The sequence below is a fragment of the Moschus berezovskii genome, chromosome 1, assembly GCF_049115385.1.
Source record: "Moschus berezovskii isolate FMDL1 chromosome 1, NW_MosBer_1.0, whole genome shotgun sequence".
NCBI lineage: Eukaryota > Metazoa > Chordata > Mammalia > Artiodactyla > Moschidae > Moschus > Moschus berezovskii.
Genome location: NC_142460.1, coordinates 106,260,807 through 106,282,804, shown reverse-complemented (window position 1 = coordinate 106,282,804; position 21,998 = coordinate 106,260,807). Strand labels below are relative to the sequence as shown.

General features: G+C 35.3%; 1 protein-coding gene across 3 annotated transcripts in view; it reads left to right on the top strand.

The window, feature by feature from the left end:
- ATP11B (ATPase phospholipid transporting 11B (putative)) overlaps positions 1–21,998 on the top strand; it is a 126,080-nt gene that overhangs the window by 40,876 nt on the left and 63,206 nt on the right. For all 3 annotated transcript variants that reach the window (XM_055409805.2, XM_055409833.2, XM_055409842.2), the window contains 11 exons: positions 901–1,008; positions 1,194–1,322; positions 1,929–2,032; positions 4,343–4,390; positions 6,801–6,865; positions 9,358–9,439; positions 15,998–16,148; positions 17,080–17,277; positions 19,612–19,854; positions 20,453–20,628; positions 21,832–21,900. In XM_055409805.2, the coding sequence (XP_055265780.2) occupies positions 901–1,008; positions 1,194–1,322; positions 1,929–2,032; positions 4,343–4,390; positions 6,801–6,865; positions 9,358–9,439; positions 15,998–16,148; positions 17,080–17,277; positions 19,612–19,854; positions 20,453–20,628; positions 21,832–21,900 (1,373 nt within the window). The remainder of the gene's footprint in view (positions 1–900; positions 1,009–1,193; positions 1,323–1,928; positions 2,033–4,342; positions 4,391–6,800; positions 6,866–9,357; positions 9,440–15,997; positions 16,149–17,079; positions 17,278–19,611; positions 19,855–20,452; positions 20,629–21,831; positions 21,901–21,998) is intronic.

Sequence of the window (21,998 nt, the reverse complement as noted above, 5' to 3'; positions counted from 1 at the left end):
TTTGTTACCAGTGACCAGAACAAGGTTATGCACGTATTTGACATGAAATAAATATTTGATAGACGAATAGATGAATGAATGAACCTCTTGAATATTTTTAAGAAAGTGTTAAATGTTGCAATACTTCTTTCCTTGGTTTCCCAGTATAAATTTAGCCAAATAAAGAGTGGATTTAGTTGGAATATGATGCTGTAACTAAGTTGAAAAGATGTTGGTGAATTTATAATATATCTGCCAAAGGAGTGAGTTTAATATAATAATAATGACTTACAACCTGTCTCTTTCCAAAATGAGTCATTTGTCAAGATGGGAGACATTGGAAATGCAGCAGATTTTAAGGATAACATCATCAGTTTAAATGTTTAATGTTATTTATGAGACATCAAAATGGAAATACTAAGAATGCAGTTGGATATTCAAGTTTATTAGAGTCCGGAGATACAGGCTGGAGATAGAAATTTCAGGATTTTTTGAAGACACAGGGATAAAGAAATCATGTAGTAAGAAGTAAGAGAAGGATGAGAAAAGGGCCCATTAAGATGATACAGAAGGAGCCTCCCATAGTAAACTGAGAAGTAACTCGAGAGGTACTGTGAAAACCAGGAACATGTGTGTGATGAAAACCAAGTGAAGAGAGTGTTTCTAGTAGTAATGAATGCCAAAGCAATCTAACATGGTCTTAATGAATGAAATGTTTGGTGGAAATTATGTTTCCATTTCTAATTTGATAAAAAGTATCTCTGGGGAAGGGAATGGCAATCCACTCCAGTATTCTTGCCTAGAGAATTCCATGGACAGAGATGCCTGGTGGGCGAGTCGGACACAACTGAACAACTAACACACACACACATCTTCTAATTATACTAAGAGGGGCTCTTTTTATTCTTTTGATGCTTACAGGGTTATGAAGATTGGTTAAGACATATCTCAGATAATGAAGTAAATGGAGCTCCTGTTTATGTTGTTCGAAGTGGTGGCCTTGTAACAACTAGATCAAAAAACATTCGGGTATGCATTTAATAAATAATAGAAATCAATTACATTTTAAAAGCAAAAATTCTAATCTGATTATATTTTAGTTAAAGCCTGCTTTCCTACATTAAAATATTGTAGACCACTTGTTTAGAACCCAATAAAAATAAGTCCTGCCTTTTAAAATCTGTATATTCACGTTTCCCAAAAATTCTTCATAGGTGGGTGATATTGTTCGAGTAGCCAAAAATGAAATTTTCCCTGCAGATTTGGTGCTTCTGTCCTCAGATCGACTTGGTGGTTCTTGTCATGTTACAACTGCTAGTTTGGATGGAGAAACTAACCTGAAGGTTTGTACGTGTGTATGTTTGAGTGTGGCTCTTGATGCACAAAACATCTCTGGATTATAGTGATATTTTCCTTTGGTTAAGGTAATAAAGTTTGACCTGATAAAGGAGAAATGTTTTAAATTACTGTTAATTACTTCATGAAAGTATACATTTTACTTCAAGGTTAGCCTCACCTGGTTTAGTCAAGTTAAGAAAAGTAAAATGTGCTTTGGAGAAACTAATCTTTTAATATACTGGTGCTTTTTTAAATAGGGGGCACATTTAAATTTTTCTCAATTTTCAAAGTACAATCAGATTTTACTTGATTCACTTTTTTCTCCCTTTTAAATTTATTGCAATAAACTTTGAGCAGTGATGACTATTAATTAACACACAGACTTAATTTTATTGTATGCAAATGCCCTTTGTAGACAGGTAGTCACAGTGGCTCCTATTACTGCTTGTTACTTTACATCTTCTTTCTCTTCTCTTCTGCCATCTAGCTTAGTGATCTCAAGTACAGAATGCTATGATTTCATTTGTAAAAGAGATTGAAATAAATGATGTCTAGCAGCAAGGTCCCATTTAGATCTCAAAACTATGGGCTTTAACTTTTCTTTTTTTCAGACACATGTGGCAGTTCCAGAAACAGCAGTATTACAGACAGTTGCCAATTTGGACACTCTTATAGCTGTGGTAGAATGTCAGCAACCAGAAGCAGACTTGTACAGGTATGATGTGATGGTCACCATATTCATTTTAATGAGTCTGTTTACAGATCTCATTTTTTACAGTCATAAACATGCAGTGAAATAGCTGTTTGAAGACATCATTGGGGGAGCAAGGCGGGAGATCAATTTGGGGGCAAAGCTAAAAGCAAAATTTGGCAGAATTCTAAGCTGAAGTATTAAAAGCTGTGCTTTTATTCACATGTTCCTCCCTATTATCTTCTATTTTGGTATGAACTGGCTTTTTAACAATATCAGTAAACATTATAACTATAATAGTAGTTATGAGGGAAATAAAGTTATTTCTTTAGAAGAAAATAATGGTGTGTGTGTATATGTATGCACTCAGGCACATGTGTATATGTGCTCCATAAAGGGCCATGTCTTTGTGTTCGTTAGGAACTAACTCATTTTAACACTGTAAGCCATCTTTCAGAGAGCTATATGCTAATTATTGCCATCTATGAAATGGAAACAACTTTCATTATTAAAAACTTCCATGAGAAAACTACTCATTTTTACTCAAAAACGGGTAAGAATATAAATCACAAACACATTGTAAAAACTGACCTCAGCTTTTTGTCATTCTCTGCATTTATTGGCTTAAGATGTTATCATTAGTCATTGGCTTTTTTAGATCTCTTATATATCTTTGTTCTGGATCCATATATTTATAATGGAATTTTCTCTGTGTGATATAAAAAGCTTAAATTTTCATCAAAAACAAAAACCATGTGGAATTTTCCGCTTAACTATAAAAATTTGAAGTTCTGTGCATTTAAATTATAAGATAGACTTAACTGTGAAGAATTCAGTGCTTTGAGTTCTATATTGCTGTTATTTCTAAGTCTCAGAAAAGGATGAATTATAAAAAGATTGTTGAAAACTAGAAAATGATGCAGCATTAAGAAAGCATAAGATTAATAATGAGATCAACTATGACTAATGCTTTGAGTGATTGCCTTATTTGAAAAATGGGGAGAAAGTTTAAAAAAGCTTTTTAAAATAAGAAATACAACATTTTATTGTCACCACTGGGAGCACCTGACCCCCTGGTCTGCTCTTAATCAGAATACATGATTTATAGCCAAATGTCAAGTCATCTTTGAACTTGTATCCCTATCCCCAACCAGGGTTCTACTGTCAGGCCTAATATACTCCTTGAGTGTCAGTTGTGGATAATTGCATAAAAACTACAGTATTCTGCCTTAGGAGGCTGCAAAACAGAATGGAGAAGGAGAGTAGCAAATTCAAGAAAGCCATAGGCAGAGTCCAAGCAGTAGTTTTTAGAGGGCAAAAAAGGCCCAGGATGTCAGTAGTCACAAGGGGAACGAGATGCTGAGGTCACAATCTGGAGGAGAATGAAGGGTGGGAGAGGCCTGGGCTGGGAAGCAGTCTTTGTCCAGAAGGGGGTCAGCCAGAGTTAGAAACCCTGGAGGCTGTGAATCAAAGTGCAGTGGATCAGGGGACTCTGACACGGAAGAGCTGGACAGCTGGTCAGAATGGAGAAGGTGACAGCACCGCCCATGACCTGTAGCAGCAGCAGCAGAAGCAGGGCGAGGTTTCTCTCACTCATGGGCCCAAAGACTTTAAGTAGCAAGTGGATGAGGTGCATGTTGTTACACTCCATGAAAGTACTGTCCTCATTCTCAATCTGGTGCACTGTCACTAGCCAGAGGCTCTCTGCTACTAGTTATGGTAGAGCAGTCCCATGGTGGTAAAAAAAAAAAAAATGTATGAAGTAGAACGAAAAGACATGCTCATCCCAGTAATCACTTTCCAGCTCCACTAGGAGGTTGAAGACAATGGAAGCAGACATGACTAGCAACTGGCCAGCCTCTAGGCCATTAATTCCTGCTACAATTTTGATCGCAAAAGTGGGTGAAATAAACCATGAGGAGAGCTAGTGAGACAGCTGTGGGCAACAGCAACAGCTTATGGCACCAGCACATATTTGTACATCATCTGCAAAGCCCAGGAAAATCATACAGGGGATGGCAGGGAGCGCACTGCATGGTGGGGGAAGGCTTTACACTGCTCCTCCACAAATGGAACGGGATGAAGCAGAAGAGCATGAGAAGGAAAACAGCACCACTGATCACTCCCTGAGCATCTAAGAATACTAATTTTTTTAAAGCTTAGTGCCTGATTTACCTTTGTAGTTTCTAGTATGAATATTGGATCATTCATACATGTAAAAGACTGGTTTTGTTTCATGTATAAGAATAGTGCCAAAACTTTCTTGAAATTTTCCACCTATGATGTCATAAATGTATTATTAGTTTTTTTGTAACATGATGAATTCTTTGATAGATTTATGGGACGAATGACAATAACTCAACAAATGGAAGAAATTGTAAGGTAAGAATAAATTTGCATTATCTAATCACTTTTAAGTGAAAATTGTTTGGGGGAGGGACGAAAATCAAATTAAAGGGAGATTAGATAAGTAAGCAGTGGGATCATGAGAAAGAGTTGAAAACATTTAACATTTCATCTTCTAGCAAATTTCCAGCAGCAGCAAATGAGATGAGGATGAAGCAAATGCCGTGAAATAACATTAAAATAAGTTAGTAAGATTATTCAGTTCAGTTCAGTCGCTTAGTCGTGTCCGACTCTCCGTGACCCCATGAATCACAGCACGCCAGGCCTCCCTGTCCATCACCAACTCCTGGAGTTCACTCAAACTCATGTCCACAGAGTCGGTGATGCCATCCAGCCATCTCATTCTTGGTCGTCCCCTTCTCCTCCCGCCCCCAACCCTTCTCAGCATTAGAGTCTTTTCCAGTGAGTCATCTCGTCGCATGAGGTGGCTAAAGTATTGCAGTTTCAGCTTTAGCATCAGTCCTTCCAATGAACACCCAGGATCGATCTCCCTTAGAATGGACTGGTTGGATCTCCTTGTGGTACAAGGGACTCTCAAGAGTCTTATTGGTGTACTAGTATTTCTTTGTCTAATAATATTAGGTAGTATTAATAATATGAAATAGTAACATAAAGGAAACAGTGGTTCCTGTTCACATTGTTACACATCTAAATTACCACCACCTAAGTCTAGAATACAAAAAATGTCTTATGGTCTTCTTCACTTCAAAATCATTCCTCACAAACTAGAGAATTGGGCAATCTAGAACTTCTTTACTCTTCTGTTTGGTTGGTTGGTTGTTTTTGGTTTGTTTTCCCTCAATATTCAGGTTAATTTCTGGTACCTATATGAAAAACTTCTTGTCATTTCAAAGATTTGCTGATAAGGTGAGATAACATTGTTACTTATGACCTCAAAGCTGAATTTAGAATAAATCTTGGAGTCAACCCTTGAACTTCTAATTAAATTAGCATTCCACCTATTTTCTGGAGATGTTCAGTTTATACTGGCTGCATAAAATAAGATACTAACATAAAGTATTTGTTTTAATAAAAATCCTCAAGACAAGCCACCAAAAATATGCATCAGGATGGATTCACATTTTTAATAAAAGTTAACATAGGAGCACGTTCAGTGAACTCTGTGACAAGGTCTTTGTAAGTTTAGGGACCCATGCTGAACAACAGTGACTGGGTTTTATTTTTATTTCTATGGTGATATAATGGAATGCTTGTGTGGATACATAGTATAACTTGCATTCACATAGTGTGGCTGGTAAAGGAAAAGATCAATTATGTTACCTTAGCAAGTAGAATGGTTTGTTTTTTTTGTTTTTTAAGGGAGCCTTGTTCTTTGTTGAAGCAACCAGAGTGAACTAATGAATTTTTTAATTTGACGCTTTCTACCATTATATCCTAATTTTATATGCCAACTTGAGCTCGAAGTTTTTCTACTCATTGTTGGAACCAAATGAAAAAGAACTGTAATAAGTCTCCTGAATAATTGATTTTGGAATATCCATTCATTGTGTTCCAAATATATGATCTAATAAAACCATACTTTTTAGACATAGCCAAACACCTGACCCCCTGAATTCATTGGATTTTTTTTAGTGTTTGGGTTTGTAGACCTCTTCAGAATTGGTTCAGATTCTGTTTAATTTGGATAACCTTGTATGTCTATTTCAGAAAAGCCTTATGATAGGGAATATCAACAAAATTAAAGCTTTTTAATCCATCCATAACAGAGTTATCATTTGCTGTCACTAAGAAAATACAATTTTCCTTTCTAGTTATTTCTTCTCGTTTTATATCTCCTTTATGGAGAGAAATTCAAACAGCAAGAAGACCCCCATGCTCCAAGAAGTATGCAATGCAAGTAGTCAAGTTGTAGTGTTGATCTTGCCTAAAAAAAATACTAACTCACTTACTATATTATCTTTTGTGACCCAGTATAATTTTAATTGTGCAGAAAACATGCAGTTATACACAAATCATAATACAATTTATGTTTACATTGCTTTTTTTCTTCACGCAACCTGTTTACATTGCCTTTTAATTCTGTATTTTCCCTTTGAAAACTGTTTATTGATTTTGGTCAAAATTTTAAAATTTCGTCTTCTGTCTAAACTGCTGAAACTAGTGGCTTCCTGATTATATCTACAGGCATAATCTTATTTCTGAGTCATTGACCTTAAAATGACTGAAATGCTAAAGCAGATATTTGTTGTTACAGTAACTAACATCATGATTGACCTAGACAGCTTTATCCTAGCTCAGATTTTGGTTTTATGTGAAAGCATTGTTGTAAGTATAGCTTTAAGTCCCTTCTGTCTGCTAAAGATGCCATTTAAATTTTACTTGAATTTTTAATATATTTGATGCTTTTGGTTATTTTTCCCCCTAGACCTCTGGGGCCAGAGAGTCTCTTGCTTCGTGGAGCCAGATTAAAAAACACAAAAGAAATTTTTGGTTTGTATATATTGAAATTTTTTAATAATTTGTTTTGATGCTTTATATGAAGTATTTTTGAAAGCACAGCATTTGTGTTATTTTGGTTAGATAATTTATTGTCGATGATAATTTTCTTTCAAAGATTGTGTTAATATAATTTTGTGTTGTATTTTTTAATTCCTACTTTTGAATAATAGATTAAAACCTTGCTGTTATATTTTCTTTGTGAATACTTTGTGCTAAGAAGATAATTCTGGCATTTGTATTAATGGTGTTGAGAACTATATAATCTGGCACCATGGTACAATAAACCACTTGTATAATTCCATTATAGTTAGATTGGTTTGTTAAAACTGCTAGCTCATTTATTCCTTCAGCAAATTCTTACTGATCTGTGACTGTATATCAGATGCTGTTTTAACATACACTGACTGGATCAAAAGGATAAATAAATTGTGTTCTTACATTAGAGATCTCAATTAACTATGCTCTGAGTCAACTCTCGGTAAATTGTGAAGTTAATGGTAACCTTTAGCTGTCAGCTAGCTCCTCACCTTTAAGGAATGGCCCGTTAGCTTTTGAGCTCCTTTCTCATTCTTTTGTTTTCTGTTAAGCATACTATATCTCTCAATGTTAGGCTCTCTGATAAAGAAATCCATAATTTTTTAAAAAGGAGAGTAATGAGTATGACAAAAATGTGGAGAGATTGGAACTCTCATACATTGCTGGTAGGAGTAGAATGTTCCAGCTGCTATGGAAAATAGTTTGGCAGTTCCTCAATAAGTTAAACATAGAATTATAAACATATCACCTGGCAATTCTACTTCTAGATATATACCTTAAAGAATTGAAGACAGGTGCTCAAACAAAGGCTTGTATGAGAATGTTCATAGCAGCACTGTTCACAATAGCCCAAAGGGTAGGAACTGCCCAAATGTCTATCGACTAATGAGTGGATAAACAAGATGTAGGCTATCCAACTAATGGAATATTAGTCCCCTATAAGAAATGCAGTACTGATACATGCTACAACATAAACTTTGAAAACATTATGCTGAGTGAAAGAAATCAAACAGAAAAGGCCACATATTGTATGATTCCATTTTATTTTAAAAGCCCAAAATAAGCAAATTCATAGAGACAGAAACTAAATTAGTGGTTCCCAGGAGCTGGGTTCCCCAGAATGGGAAATGATTGCCTAATGGGTTCAGGGTTTTTTTTGGTGGGGGGAGGTTAAATATTCTTAATTAGTGAGGATAATTGCACAACATCGTGAATGTAACTAAGTACCTCTGAATTAACATGGTAAATTGTATGTTACGTGTATTCTGCCATGTATTTAAGAAAGGAAACCATAGTAAAGTTTTATGGTTTAAAAAGTCCAAAGAAACCTCCAGGACTTTTAGACCCTGTCATATAATGCTGTATTTTAGCACCTCTATAGCAATAATACCTTTCACAGTCTTAAATTTTAGGAAACGTGTATCCCTTTAGATGAGTTTGCTGCTGTTTTCCTAAGCACTGCCTCTCTGTGTTGTACCATTCTGTCTGATTTCTCACTTTTCTATAATTTTGGTGCCCTTTATCATTTGAGTTGTAATCTCTGCCTTTAAGGAATAATTCTAATAGTGAAAATTCCAGCACAGATCTTTAGGAAGACAGCATGATGAATATTGTTCCTCACATCATACTGTTTAGGAATAGGCATAAACATTTATTGATCATCTTTCTGTTTCTAGGCATTTTGCTAATTTATCACACAACCTTGCAACAGTTTTAATGAGGTATTTTTTTCCCATTTAAAGATGGAGAAATTGAGACTCGGAAAGATTAAATAATTTGCTCAAGGTTACAGAACTAAGTTGCAGAGCTAGCATTCAAACAAAGCTCTAACTCCAAAGTTTGTTGTTTTTTTTTTTGAATAAGACTGCTGTTACCTAATTTCAAGACTGCTCTTCCCAGTTTTAGTCCCATTAATCCTGTCGTTCTCTCTCATCTCAGGGTCTTTTTAGAATAGCAGTTTCCTTGTATTTACTTCATTTACTCTGACAGATTTCCAAATTATCTTTCCAGTGCTTATGAGATTATGTCTAGACTCCAGATCTTAGCATTCAAGGCCTTTCAAACTGACCCCAATCCATTGTTGCAACCTAATAGAAAGTGCTTTTCCATTTCTGTCTTTGCCCTATAGTTAACTAGTGCACTATTTGCTGTATCTGTAATGGCATTCTCTGCCATCTTTATCTTTCCAAATTCTTTGCCCCATCAGTTCCAACTCAAGTAATACCACTTTCATTCAAATATCTCAGTTATAATTCAGGAACAGAATCTATATGCCTTTCTCAGTCAGCAGGCTGAATGACTGGAGTTTCCCAAAAACCTCCGGGACTTGAAAGCCGAATTATAACAAGTGTCGGTTGATACATTTTTTAAGTTGCTTTCATGCTAGTGAGTACATTCCTTTTGTGAAACATGGTGGAGGATTAGTTTAAGAGTGTCTTGTTTTTCAGGTGTTGCTGTATATACCGGAATGGAAACTAAGATGGCATTAAATTACAAGAGCAAATCGCAGAAACGATCTGCAGTAGAAAAGTAAGAAAACTATTTTATTCACACATAAATATGACTGTTGATATGGATATTATTATATATATATATAAAATATGTGGTATAAATATATGTTTCAAGTCAACAAAAGATGGTATCCTTGAGGATAGGGAGAGTTTCTCATTTAATTCTGATTTATTGACATACAGTTGATGAACAGTATTAGTTTCAGGTGTAGTATGTGGTGATTTGACATTTGTATCAATTATGAAATGATATAATGAGACTAGTAATTGTCTGTCCCCATACAAAGTTATTGCAATATTATTGACCATATCCCTTATACAGATATTACATCCTCTTGTCATTTATTTTATAACCAAAAGTGTATACCTCTTAATCCCTTTCACCAATTTTACGCATTCCCCCAATCCTGTCAGGCAGCCACGTGTTTATATCTATGAATCTGTTTTCATTTTGTTTTTTTTAGATTCCACATATAAGTAAGATCATATGGTATTTCTGTTTCTCTGACTTAGCATAGTACCCTTTAGATTCATCCATGTCACTGATGGCAGTATTTCATTTTTTATGGCTGAATAATATTCCACTTTGTGTATATATACCACATCTTTTTTATCCATTCATCTATTGGTGGACACTGAGGTTGCTTCCACATCTTGGCTGTGGTAGATAATGCTACAGTGAACATTGGGTGCATGTATCTTTTCAAACTAGTGTTTTTGTTTTCTTTAAGTAAATAAACAAAAGTGAAGTTTCTGGACCATATGGCAGTTCTATTTTTACCTTTTTTGAGGAACCTCCATATTGTTTTCCATAGTGGCTGTGCCAATTTACAGTCTCACCATTGGTGTATTCAGTTCAGCTTAGTCGCTCAGTCCTGTCTGACTCTTTGCGACCCCATGGACTGCAGTACGCCAGGCTTCCCTGTGCATCACCAACTCCCAGAACTTACTCAAACTCATGTCCATCGAGTCAGTTATGCTGTCCAACCATCTCATCCTCTGTCATCACCTTCTCCTCCTGTCTTCAGTATTTCCCAGCATCAGGGTCTTTTTCAGTGAGTCAGTTCTTCTTATCAGGTGGCCAAAGTATTGGAGTTTCCGCATCAGTCCTTCCAATGAATATTCAGGACTGATTTCCTTTAGGATGGACTGGTTGGATCTCCTTGCAGTCCAGGGGACTCTCAAGAGTCTTCTCCAACACCACAGTTCAAAAGCATCAATTCTTCGGCACTCAGCTTTTTTTATAGTCCAACTCTCACATCCATGCATGACTACTGGAAAAGCCATAGCTTTTGACTAGACGGACCTTTGTTGGCAAAGGAATGCCTCGGTTGGTCACAGCTTTTTTTCCAAGGAGCAAGTGTCTTTTAATTTCATGGCTGCAGTCACCATCTGCAGTGATTTTGGAGCCCCCCAAAATTAAGTCTCTCACTGTTTTCTAATTGGTATATTAGAGTTCCCTTTTCTCTACATCCTCACCAACACTTGTCATTCATTGTATTTTTAATGATAGCCATTCAGACAGATATGAGGTGGTATCTTTTGTGGTTTTGATTTGCATTTCCCTGATAATTTGGGAAAATGTCCAGTTAGATCTTTTGCCAATTTTTTAATCTGATTGTTTTTCTGATGTTAGGTTGTGTGAATTTTTATATATTTCGGATATTAACCTCTTGTCAGATATATTATTTGTAAAGTTTTCTTTCATTCGGTAGACTGCTTTTTCATTTTATTGATAGTTTCCTTCACTATACAAAAGCTTTTTAGTTTGATATAGTCCCTTTTTGTTTTTGTGTCCCTTGCCTGAAGAGATGCAAATATATATATATATATATATATATGTATATATTTTGGCCATGCCATACAGCATGTGGGATATTAGTTCTCCAACCAGGGATTGAACCTGGGCTCACGGCACTGAAAGCTCAGAGTCCTAACTACTGGACCACCAGGAAACCACCCCTCCAGATATTAAGATCAGAGTCAAAGAGGAATGGATGCTTTCTAACATTTCTGTATACGTGTAGCATTTTGCACAATATTTGGCATATTGCAGGTGCTAAAATAATGATCTTAAAATAAATACTGTTGAATAATAATTGGAACCACTTGATCAGACTAAACCTCCTGCAGATAACAATTATAAAATCTGGGCAGAATATTAATAAACAGGTATTTGAAAGCATTGGAAAGTGATCAAAAACAGAAACTGGCAAGGAGTCTACTCCTGAAAAATGAGAGCACCAACAAGGGGGAGTGCAGCTTTTTACCTGAGGGCCCTTTTTACTTACTGTGCTGCTGCACAGGCTATGAGAGAGCCTGAGCTTTATCGTGTGTAGATGTTCAGTTCAGTCGCTCAGTCATGTCTGACTCTTTGCGACCCCATGAATCACAGCACGCCAGGCCTCCCTGTCCATCACCAACTCCCGGAGTTCACTCAAACTCATGTCCATCGAGTCGGTGATGCCTTAGATGTTAGAGGACAAAGTTCAAAACTGAAGGAGCAGCTAAAAAGGGAAAAATCATTTAAGGGAATGAACTCCAAAACAAGTGCATAAATTCTACCCAAATCCTTGACTGACTGTTAGAACTATGCATGTACAGGGGAGACTCCACTGGACTTGGCAAAAAGTCAGTACCAGGAAGATGAAAGAACCGAACAGAGAATTTTGCTGTTTCAACAGCAGTAGAAAACAGAATTTGATGTTTGAAGCTAGTCAGATTAACTCCCTGCTGAAATAAAAATCAGCACTCCTCTGAGGAAACATGAATACAGTCTCTATAATGTATTATTTATAAAATCTAATATGTAGTCAAAAATAAGCAGATATGAATAAGGACCTACTGTATAGCACCTGGAACTGTGCTCAATGTTATGTGGCAGCCTGGATGAGAAAGTGGTTTGGGGGAGAATGGATATTTGTATCCATTGGATGCATATATATCCAATGCACATATATCCAATGGATATATGTATCCAAGGCTGAGTCCCTTCACTGTACACCTGAAAGTGTCAAAACATTGTTAATCGGCTATAGCTCAATATAAAATTAAAAGTTTTAAAAAAAACTTGTATTAATAAAAAATGTAAATAAGTACCATAACTAGTATATTGTAATTATATACCTTTTCATTTTACTATTTGACTTTGTACTTAGTTTGTAATATGGTTATCATACAAAATTTTTATTTAGTTGAAATTGTCAGTCATTTTTCTAATGGTTTTTATGTATTGTGTTTTACTTTAAAAAGGAGTTAGTAAAGCAAAATTAAACTTCCCCTGGGTTTTGTTCTGGTTAAAAAAAAAAAAAAGCAGACCTGTGAAGGAAATGTAACTCATAGAGAACTCAACAGAAACTATGTAATGATTTAGACCTTGTAATTAGTAGACAAAAACTTTATAGCAGATTTTATAAATATGTTCAGGAGCCTAAAGGAAGGTGTGAATGAATATATGTGAAATCTCAGCAGATTAAATGAAAACTACAAAAGAATGCAGTGAAAATTCTTGAGTTGGAAAACATGATTGCTGCTGCTGCTAAGTCACTTCAGTCGTGTCCGACTCTGTGTGACCCCATAGACGGCAGCCCACCAGGCTCCCTCGTCCCTGGGATTCTCCATGATTACTGGAATGTAAATGTCATGAGATGGACTCAATACCAGATTGAGGGAAACAGAAGTTGTCAGTGAACTTGAAAGAGCAATAGACATCAGTCTGAAGAACAGAGAAAAAAGATTGAAGAAAAACAGAGTTTTTCAGAGCCATGTGGAACAATATCAAGCTATCTAGCATAAATCTAATTGAGTCCCTGCCCCTGAAGAAAAAAAAGAGAGCAAAAGGGAAAGAATAAAAATCTTTGAAAAAATAATAACTGAAAATTTCTAAATTTCAGGAAGAAACAGAATGGTAATTTTAAATCCAGCATATTAAATCTGCAGACTCAGGCAAAACCTAGGTTAGAGAGAAATTTTTTGCCTTAAATGTTTATGGAGAGAAGAAAGGCTTAAAATTAGTCTTCTAAGTTTCCACCTTAAACTGGATAAAAAGAAGCAATTAAACCCAATCTGAGAATAAAGACAAGAAATATTTAAAATGCAGGCTTTAAACATTAGAATAAAAAACAAGCAATAGACAAAATTAAGAGCCAAAAGTTGCTTCTTTGCAAATATTAAAATAGGTAAATCTATACCTAGATCAGACATGACTGAAAAGACTTAGCAGCAGCAGCATACCTAGATCAAGGGATCAAAGGGAAAAAGAAGCGGTAAAGCTTAAAAGCGTTACGTTGCCTCATTTCAAGACAGTATAAAGCTACAGTAAGTTTCATATGATTTTAGCATAAAAAGATAGTTCAGTAGGTTAAAATATAGAGAGTTGAGAAATAGTCAGTAGATTTTCAACCAAAGCATTAAGTGAATTCAGTGAGGGAAAAGTCTTTTCAACAAATGATGTAACGACAATTGGATATTCAAATGGGAAAGAAAAAATAAACTTCAACTCCTGCCTTACACTGTACACCAAAAAAAATTTTAGGATGGGTCATAGACCTAAACAGAAAAGCTAAAACTATGAAACTTTTAGAAGAAAACTTAGGAAGATATCTTCACAACCTGGAGATAATTAAATACTTTTTAGGACACAAATGGCATAAATAAAAGGAAAAATTGATAAACTGGACTTCCTCAAAGTTAAAAACTTCTCATCAGACTACACAATTAAGGAAATGAACAAATAAGCCACAAACTGGGAGAAGATATTCACAAGATCTACCTTACAAAGAACTTGTATTCAGAATATATAATGATATATCAAAAACTCCTATATATTTATAATAAAAACAGCCCAGTGAAAAAATAGGTAAGATATGAACAGATATTTCACAAAGGAGAATATACATGTGGCCAATAGGCACATGAAAAAGTGTATATCATTATTCATAAGAGATACAAAGTAGAACTACACAGAGATAGTAAGACACATGTATTGAAATGGTGAAAGTGGAAACAACTGAAGGTTCCAAGTATTGGCAAAGATAGGGAGTAGCTGGAGCTCTTCTATGTAATCTGTGGGTCAAATAGGAAATTTCAAAGAAAAAAATTTTAAATACCTAAAAATTAATGAAAATACAACAATCACATTTTGTAGAATGTAGCTATAGCAGTGCTGAGAAGGAAATTGATAGTACTTGTATTAGGATTCTATAGAGAAACTTAAGCCAGTAGTTTATACCTAAGTTACATATAAGGGGAGATTTATTATAGGAATTGTCTCACATGGTTATGGAGCCCATGAAGTCTCAGTTGGCCAAATGCAAGATAGAGACCCCGGAAACTTGGTGGTATAATTTAGCCCAAATCCAAAGTCCTAAGAACCAGCAGCTCTGATGTCCAAAATCAAGAAGAGACAGAATTTGTCCTTCCTTCACCTTTTTATGTTGTTGTTGTTCTATTTGAGCCCTCAATGAATTGGATGATGCCTGCCTATATTGGGGCTTCCCTGGTGGTTCAGACAGTAAAGAGTCTGCCTGCAGTGCAAGAGACCCAGGTTCAGTCACTAGGTCAGGAAGATACCCTGGAGAAGGGAATGGTTACCCACTCCAGTATTTTTGCCTGGAGAATTCCATGGACAGAGGAGCCTGGCAGACTACAGTCCATGGGCTTGCAAAAAGTCAGACATGGCTGAGCGACTAACTGCCTATATTGGTGAAGGCATATGTCTTTACTAAGTCTGCTGAACCAACTATATCTTCCAGAGACACCCTCACAAACACATCCAGAAACAATGTTTTACCAGCCCTCTGGTTAGCCTGGTCAAGTCAATACATAAAATTAACTATCAAAGCACGAAATAATGACATTGAAAAAGAAACACCAATGACAGAAATTGAAATTTAAATTATACCATTTGCAGTCACCACCCCCAAAGAAGTACCTAGGTGTACACCTAACAAAATCCATATAAAATCCGTGTGCTGAAAAGAACAAAATGTTGATGAAGGACTTTAGAGATACAATATTAAGCTTGCCCAGTGAAAAGTAGAGGGATTTTAAAGTCAATTCATGACTTGTATGATTTTGGGAAATCTACAGAATGATTTTTAGTTTTGGTCACCATCTTTAAAAAGGATGCAATCTCTTCCTCACAGGTTTTTATAAACATTAGACAAGCTTGTTTTTTTGTTTAACATAAGACAAGTTAGTGGATGTGACAGAAGTTTTATAAAATATCAGTGCTATACAAATATTAGTTATGTTTGCACATAAAGTAAGATGGGTCCTGAAAATGTAGAAAATCCTTTGATAATTATTTACAGCAAAATAACTGGCCAAAGCTGTCATTTACTATAAGCATTTTGAACAGTAGCTTACCTATAGTAAATATGGTTGTAATTGTATGTATCTGTTCTTTTATTTCTAGTAGATAGATTTAATTGAATGGTCATAAATTTTGTCATTTAGATAGTTATCATAATATCTTATATATTTAATGTCTTATTTAATACCAATAATAATTTCCAAACAAGTGAGTATACTAATGTGTTATTGATACATTTTATATTCTCTTTTTCCATTTCAGGTCAATGAATACATTTTTGATAATTTATCTGATAATCCTTATTTCTGAAGCCATTATCAGTACTATCTTGAAATATACATGGCAAGCTGAAGAAAAATGGGATGAACCTTGGTATAACCAAAAAACAGAACATCAAAGAAATAGTAGTAAGGTATTTTATGGTGTTCTTGACTCTGTTATAAAGAAAATTTTATTGTTTGGAAATTTTATATCTTTTAATGCTTTGTAGTGACTTCTGATGGAGAAGGAAATGGCAACCCACTTCAGTGTTCTTGCCTGGAGAATCCCAGGGACAGGGGAGACTGGTGGGCTGCCGTCTCTGGGGTCGCACAGAGTCGGACACGACTGAAGCGACTTAGCAGCAGCAGTGACTTCTGATAGTGTCATCCCCTAAAAGTACTATTGTTGAAGGGTATCAAAAGGATATTGCATGTGAAGAGTAGCCAGCATGTTTGTACTGGTATGCTTTTTACATTTTAGGACATAAGCAGTTCAATTCCCTATGGCATGATTTGAATGGTTAAAGAAGATCACAAAAATTTAGATTATCTGTATTGGCAGTACTAGATATTGAAATTTTTATTCCATTTACTGTATGTTATAGATTAACTAAAGAGTAAATTAATTTTCATTTCTGTCAGAGTTATTCACTGGGCTTCCCTGGTGGCTCAGCGGTTAAGAATCTCCACCTGCGATGCAGGATACACGGGTTCAATCCCTGGGTCAGGAAGATCCCCTGACTGCCATTCTTGTCTAGAAAATTACACGGACAGAGGAGCTTGGCAGGCTACAGTCCATGGTGTTGGAAAGAGTCAGACCTGACTGAGCAGCTGGGCACAGGCACAAAAAGTAACAAATTAAGTAATTTGGTTTTAACCTTTTTTTCTTTCTCTTTGTTTAAGATTCTAAAGAGCAATAAATGTGTTGAAAGGACAATTCGATAAATGAATTTCAACTCATGAGGCTATTCTGTTTCAGAATATAGTTGATAATCTGTTTAAATGTGAAACTGATTATTTTCTTCAGTGATGATAAAGAAATTCTCATATTTTTTATTACCAAAAATCATTTTTTTCCTACAGATTCTGAAATTTATTTCAGACTTCCTTGCGTTTTTGGTACTCTACAATTTCATCATTCCAATTTCATTATACGTGACAGTGGAACTGCAAAAATTTCTTGGATCATTTTTTATTGGCTGGGATCTTGATCTCTATCATGAAGAATCAGATGAGAAAGCGCAAGTAAATACTTCTGATCTGAATGAAGAACTTGGACAGGTAAAAATGATCCTTTTGTTTTTCTAATTTGTTATTTTTATCAAAACAATAAATGTGCAAAGACTAATAAAACTAAATATTATAAAACTTATGCTAAAAAATAGCCCCACTTTCTTTGCTCCACACCTTGTTTCTTGTTTCCCATTTTGAAATCTTAAACTGTTCTTCATTATTTAGCACTGTATTTTTATATGGTATTCTTTCTGGATTTTTAAAGTTAAGACATTATTTACTATGAAATATAAAGGTATACCCCTTACACTATTCCTTCTACACATATACCCACTTTGCCTCTCCATAGTTCTCCAATATTGTTCAGTTACAATTTGGGATTTAATAAATACTCACTTATTGACATTATTAGAACTGTTTTGTTATTGTTTATTAACTCCTAGTTCTCTCTGTGTGCTGTGTAGTACTATAATTACATTTTTCTTATGTGTTTTGGTTTTGTTAGACTTAATTGTTCTGTTTTTCCATTCACTTAATTTTCATTTACCACAAACAAATCTGATGAGTGTATGAACCATCTCTCCACATATTCAAACATAGCAGGTAATCTAGGATTTCCTTTCTCTTTTTTATTCTGTTGCTCGCTTTCTCTTTTAAAACCTTTCATTTTTCTGCTTGAATTTGGACTTCTTTCTGGGCCAGCTTCTAAGCTGTCACCCTGGACTTCCTTTTCCATCACCCTAGAACTTCCTTTGTCTCCCGTCTGTTTTAAATTTTCTGCCCTCTGCTTCCCATGTCTTCCCACCTGTTGCTTATTCTCTTATTTTGGTGGACCACATCTTCTAATAACTTCTTTGAAAAGGATGCTTAAGATGGATATATTTTGAGCTTTTGCACGTCTAAAAATATCTTTATTCCCTTCTTACACTTGGACATGAGTTTGAGTGAACTCCGGGAGTTGGTGATGGACAGGGAGGCCTGGCGTGCTGTGATTCATGGGGTCGCGGAGAGTCGGACACGACTGAGCGACTGAACTGAACTGAACTGAACTGACACTTGATTAATAATTTAGCTGGGTAACACATCCCAGGTTGGGAATTATTTTTCCTCAAAATTTTCAAAAGCAGTTCTCCGTTTTTTTTTCTGGCTTCCAGTGTTTCTATAAGAAATCCAATCCTATACTGATTCTTAGTTTTTTGTATGTGATGTGTTGTTTTGTTTCTGAAAGTGTTAATGTTTACAATCTTCTCTTTGTGCAGTGAATCTGAAATTTTATGATGATACACCTTGGTGTTTTTTTTTTTACTCCCTTTGGGCAAAGAACTCTGAGTCCTCTTAATCTAGAAACATGTCCTTCACTTCTAGGAATTTTCCTTTTTTCTTTAATAACAATTCTTTTTCTGTTTTGTGGAATTTTATTTCTGAAATTTATTAATTTGGGTGTCAGACCATTTATCCTGATTTCCTAATTCTCTTTGATTTTGAATTTTTGTTTCTTTGTTTTTATAATATGGTTTCTGGGAGAAGTCATGCACTTTTATCTTTTCACCTATCTTTTGGTATATTTCTATTATAATATTTTAAGTTTCTAATATTATAGTAATTAATAATAATATTATTATTATTACATTTCTAATATTATATTACATCAGAACAGTGTGTTTGGTTGGCCGTGCCCTGTGGTTTGCAGGATCTTAGTTCATCAGTTCTGCTGTAATGTGACATATCCATTCCTAAAAATCACTGTGCTGTGCAAAATTACTAAAAACCACAGGTTAATAGGAAAATGGGATTGGGGTATAACAAAAACTTTGTCAGTAATACATTTAAAATGAAAAGAGAGGAACCTAATGACAACAGTACTTGCTAAATTATTAAGAAATACAATAAATATGGTAAATACAATAAATAAGTACTATAATAAATATGGCACTTTATCTTGAAAAAGACTTAAAGTATACTTGTAGAAGTGGCCATCAGAAGTATTGCAGCTGTTTTTTGTTTGTTTTTTGAATTTATTTTTTTGGCTGATGGGTCTTGGTTTCAGCAAGTGGGAGCATGCAAGATAAGATCTTTCAGTTGTGGCATGTGGAATATAGTTCTCTGACCAGGGAACTATTTCTGCTGTTTGTTCAACAAAAACTACCAGTCACCTCTATAGATGAACGTGACTCTAAAGATGCCACAGACTTAGAAAAGTGTATAGATTTTAAATGTTTTGTGTTACCCTGTTTCTGTGGCATCATTAATTACTTGTACTCTCAACATCAGTATATCGATATTAATAGGTAAACAACATCAGGAGACAGAAGGCAGCTTTTTTTTTTTTTTGTCTAATATAAGACCCTGAACAGAAATGTTTGTTTTCTTTTCTGTCTCTAGGTGGAGTATGTGTTTACAGATAAAACTGGTACACTGACAGAAAATGAGATGCAGTTTCGGGAATGTTCAATTAATGGTACAAAATACCAAGAAATCAATGGTAGACTTGTATCCGAAGGACCAACACCAGACTCTTCAGAAGGAAATTTATCTTATCTTACTAGTTTATCCCATCTTAACAATTTATCCCATCTTGCAACCAGTTCCTCCTTTAGAACCAGTCCTGAAAATGGAACTGAACTAGTAAGCAATTTTTAAGTTAATAAATAGGAATTTCATTTGAAATAGTAATTCTTTGTAGTTGGTGGGTTGTAGGAGAAAATGTTTTAAGTGTTAGTGGGGCAAGAAATATACATTTGAATTGTTTATACTTTGGTTCAGCATTGAGAATTTAGTCATGAGCCAGCTTAAATTGTCACTTATTATCTATCTACTTTAGTTCTCTAGGTGTTTAAATGAGACTAGGTTAAGGAAAGTGCTTTCTGTCTTGAAGTAAATAAGACTTTGTTAAGGAACAGAGCTTAAATTTACTTAATACCTTTTCCATCCCAGTTCTGCCACAAAATAGTTTTCAGCTTTACTTGCAATTTGGTTATGTCTACTAAAAAAAAGATAGATATTGAAGGGTCATAAGAAAACATGACGTCTTAACTCTTTGGAGTCAGAAGCAGCCAGCTAGCTATTACTTATGCAATTCAAGATTATAGCACTCTTGTTCTACATCTTATTTTATCAAATTACAAACTGTATTTATTGGCATTTTTTAGAATTTTGTTTCCGGTTTTCTACATGTTATTTGGTATTAGTATTTTTATTGTGAATATTAATTATGTTTCTACAGATTAAAGAACATGATCTCTTCTTTAAAGCAGTCAGTCTCTGTCACACTGTGCAGATTAGCAGTGTTCAGACTGATAGCATTGGTGATGGTCCCTGGCAGTCCAGCTTTGCACCCGCCCAGTTGGAGTACTATGCATCTTCACCAGATGAAAAGGCTCTTGTGGAAGCTGCTGCAAGGTAGTTTAAGTATAATTTTCAAATCTTCAGGAAAATACCTTTTAAATAAAAGTGTGAAAATACAAGAAAATACTTTTAAATTCTCAGACAAAAAAATATTCTCTTATTTTAAATAAGAATGTGAAATGTCATTAATTTTGTTGTCAAGCTTGATTTAAGTCATATTTTGAAGAGATCTCTATAAAAGTCTACTGCATTCTGCATGTGTGCTCAGTCCTGTCTGACTTTGTGACCCTACAGATTATAGCCTGCCAGATTCCTCTGTTTGTGGGATTTCCCAGGAAAGAATACTGAGTAATTTGCCATTTCCTCCTCCAAGGGATCTTCCCAACCCAGGGACCGAACCTGCATCTCCTGCATTGGCAGGCAGATTCTTTACCTGCTGAGCCATCGTGGAATACCCATAACCAAAGTTAACAACAAGCCAAAGTAATTTTGTTATGTAAATTAACACATTTATTATAGGCTAGCAGTGTTATCAAATAATGGCACTTCTACTGGTCCTTCAATTCCTTCAGTCTTCTGATGGCAAATTTTACTGTGACAGCAGAAGTAGTGTAGTAGGTCCAGGCACCACTGGCTACTGTCTGATTGCTATGAAATATGTTGTGAAAAATACTTGTGTGTGTATTGTTTTGTACCTACTCTAATCCTTTAAGTTCTTAAAAATAATGCTATATATACTCAAAGGAAATACTTTAAAATACATCTTAAACTTATATTTTAAATGTTTTTACTCAAGTTATATTGTAAAATATGAAGTGTTGTTCAGTCGCCCAGTCGTGTCCCAACTCTTTGCAACCTCATGGACTTCAGCATGCCAGGCCTCCCTGTCCCTCACCATCTCTGGAGTTTGTCCAAGTCCAATGACTCAGTGATGCCATCCAACCATCTCATACTCTGTTGCCCTCTTCTCCTTCTGCCTTCAATCTTTCCCAGCATCAGGGCCTTTTCCAGTGAGTAGCTGTTTGCATCAGGCGGCCAAACTATTGAAGCTTCAGCTTCAGCATCAGTCCTTCAAATGAATATTTAGGGTTGATTTTCTTTAGGACTGACTGGTTTGAACTCCTTGCTGTCCAAGGGACTGTTCAAGAGTCTTCTCTAGCACCAGTTTGAAAGCATCAATTCTTTGGCACTGTACCTTCTTTATGGTCCACCTCTCATCCTTTATATCTTATATTTATTTCTTCTTTTATTTCCTAGATTTGGCATCGTGTTTATTGGTAATTCTGGAGAAATTATGGAAGTTAAAACTCTTGGAAAACTGGAACGGTAATTTTTTTCTATATGTAATTTTCTATGTATTAAATACTATAGAACAGGAATCTGTAAAATGACCCAGAAGCCAGATCTGGCCTACAGCTTGTTTT